This window comes from Antechinus flavipes, chromosome 5 (genome assembly GCF_016432865.1).
Source record: "Antechinus flavipes isolate AdamAnt ecotype Samford, QLD, Australia chromosome 5, AdamAnt_v2, whole genome shotgun sequence".
Taxonomy (NCBI): domain Eukaryota; kingdom Metazoa; phylum Chordata; class Mammalia; order Dasyuromorphia; family Dasyuridae; genus Antechinus; species Antechinus flavipes.
The window spans coordinates 221,606,578-221,609,254 of NC_067402.1; the positions used below are offsets into that span (position 1 = coordinate 221,606,578).

Genomic DNA, 2,677 nt, shown 5'->3' on the forward strand with positions numbered 1-2,677 from the left:
GGACACCTAGGAAATGTTTTTGTGTTATACTGGAAAATGTGTTGCTTGAAGGAACTGGTCAGTAGTTTCAATATGGTTATTTAAGTCAAATAAAATGCACTTTCCCCTGGAAAGCTCAGTGATCTGCACATACATTCTGGAGGCAAAAATCTGTATAGGGAAAGAGCTGATGGTGACTGTTTAATTGCTCTTGTCAGAATGCTTTGTTGATCCCTAAATCCATCAGATCTATACAGATCTCTGAAGGAAAAAAGATGACTTCTTTAGGTGTTCTTTGTCGAGAGGTTTAGGGATTGGATGGTCTCAGAATTCCTCATTTCAGTTCCAGAGGTGAAAAAAAAGTGCAAGCATGCCAATTGGCATAGGAAATGCCCATTCCTGGACTGCCAACTCCTGGAACTCAAATGTTCCTTATTAATCAAAATCAGGTCATGAGAGAATAACCTTCTCCACACAAACACACACATCCTTTCCAGGTTCTCCAGAGGGACAGATAATATGAGGCTCCTATTTATCACAAATGTCCTTGGAGACAGCTAAGAAAGAAAATATTTGTGAGGTTTATGTCCAACCCAAAGTTTTAATCTCTTTAATAATCAGAAGCAACTTCTGTCACACCAAATTGGTAGCTTCCTTTGGTTATTCCATTCATGATCTTAATTTATCTTATTTTATTGCTTGTCTTGTCCTGGGTCTAGTAATTTTGCAGAAATTTCCCACCAAATCCTGAGGAAAAAAAGCACAAAGGGCCTTCTATCAGCTACAGGTAAATCAGTAGATCAACACACTGTCAAGGGTTGATTGAAATGGATAGTTGGGAGGGGAAGTCTTAGAGAATAGAGATGCCCCAAAGAATTAGGACCACGTATTACATGATCTGAGTTGTTGAAAGATGACAACTTTGAAGCTAATGAACCTCCTGCAAGCACAAAGAAATATAACATCATTCCTGAACTTCTTGGAGGTTGTAGGGCAGGTGTCATATCAATTAATCATTGAATATAGCATTGAGTTGGGCCCCAACTCCATGATGTGGATAGGGGTCATAGGACATGTCAATAGGTATCTCATATCGAGGGGTAGCTGTCTGAAAATGAGTTGAGTGCCCATGTCCCCCACTCAGACTTACAGTGGAGTAGTGAGGCATGAAGCTATATGATTTATCTAGGTCTGGAGAGCCATCTTGCTTTAAGGAGAAGTTGCCACTAATACTCAAGGGTGGAGTAAGGGGACCTTCATAAGGTGGGGTGGTACAGTCAGGTGGGTGACTGCCAAAGGATGACTCCACCAAACTCTTGAATGTAGGTGGCTTAAGGTGGAGAAGATGTGTCTCCATGTGGCCATAAGGTGGGCTAGGGAGCCCTGGAGATTGATAGCTGAAACTGTGACTTGGGATGGTGGAATCATGAATAGCAGTTTTTTCCTCACGCTTCTCCAGGAAGAGAGACTGTGGCCCCAGTTGAAGACATCCAGCCACCAGGTTACTGGTAGGCTGGGAAAGCCCTTTACAAAGCATGTCCACAAAACCCTTCCCTTCCGGTGTCTGGCCAGTCTCTAGTACCTCAGACAATGCCCAAATGTAGTTTCTGGCCAATCTTAGGGTCTCAATCTTGGAGAGCTTTTGAGTTTTGGAATAGCATGGCATGACCCTCCTTAGGTTATCCAAAGCATCATTCAAGCCATGCATCCGAGTCCGCTCCCTGGCATTAGCTTTCACCCTTCGGGCCCTGAATCTTTCCATTCGTGCTTTGGTCATCTTCTTCTTCTTTGGGCCCCTCCTCTTGGGCTTCTCCCCATTCTCCTCTTCTTCTTCCTCTTCCTCTTCTTCTTCAATGCTGTCATGCTCTTCAGTCAAGCTACTCAGCATCCTATAGCTGTCTTGTCTTTCATCATCCTCCTTTATCTCATCCTGGGAGTTCAGGGCTTTGTCCATCCAGGATGGGGTGCTGGCCAGTTCCACCATCTCTTTGGGTTTCAGGTATGTTTTGGCCATCTCTAGACTCTGAAACATAGAGAAAAGTGAAAATTAACATCTGGTTAAGTGGTTTTTTTTGTCTAACTTTTTTTTAATGAGGGATAGATTGTCAAAAAAGGAAGGCACAGAAATGTTAGCAAGGTCATCTTGGCCTTCTATCTGTTACAAGAAAAGATTGCACCCAACCCTCAACAGACAAGAACATCAGTGGTTCATAAGGACCTCCAGAAAGGGATTTTGTAATTTCCTTTGGTCATCCATTCCAAGAATTTAACTTTACTCCCAAGACAAGTTTTCTTATCATCTAAAAAGCTTAGGCAAGGAAGACTACCCATGGAAACATTAGCCCTGAGTTAGTGCCAGCTGCTCATATCAGCACATTACTTACTTGATCCTGAGTATAAAAATAACAAAATAATATAGCATAGCATTTGAAGGTTTGCAAAGTGTTTTATATGTATCATTTCATTTTATAGACACAGCTATTGTATCTCAGGAAAGATTCCTGAAGAAGAGGACATTGACATGCTTTAGTGTTGTCTTAGTGACAGCATAATCCAAGGAAGCAGACGGTAGATCACAGGGTAACTATTACCCATAGATCTCACGCTCTTCTTTCACTTCACTTCTTTCCCATATTTTAGATCTCATAACATGACCTCTTATTTTTCCTTATTTAAGACACTCCATCCCCTATTTCAT

General features: G+C 41.8%; 1 protein-coding gene across 1 annotated transcript; it reads right to left on the reverse strand.

The window, feature by feature from the left end:
• Window positions 1–461: 461 nt before the first annotated feature.
• NEUROD4 (neuronal differentiation 4) lies at window positions 462–1,993 on the reverse strand. Its single transcript, XM_051963597.1, has one exon. It carries the CDS (start codon window positions 1,991–1,993, stop codon window positions 989–991), a length of 1,005 nt encoding a protein of 334 aa, XP_051819557.1. The 3' UTR covers window positions 462–988.
• Between the last annotated feature and the right edge of the window lie 684 nt (window positions 1,994–2,677).

Bases quoted from the DNA above. Each gene is read 5' to 3' on its own strand.
- NEUROD4 (XM_051963597.1), bottom strand. From the start codon at position 1,993: ATGGCCAAAACATACCTGAAACCCAAAGAGATGGTGGAACTGGCCAGC.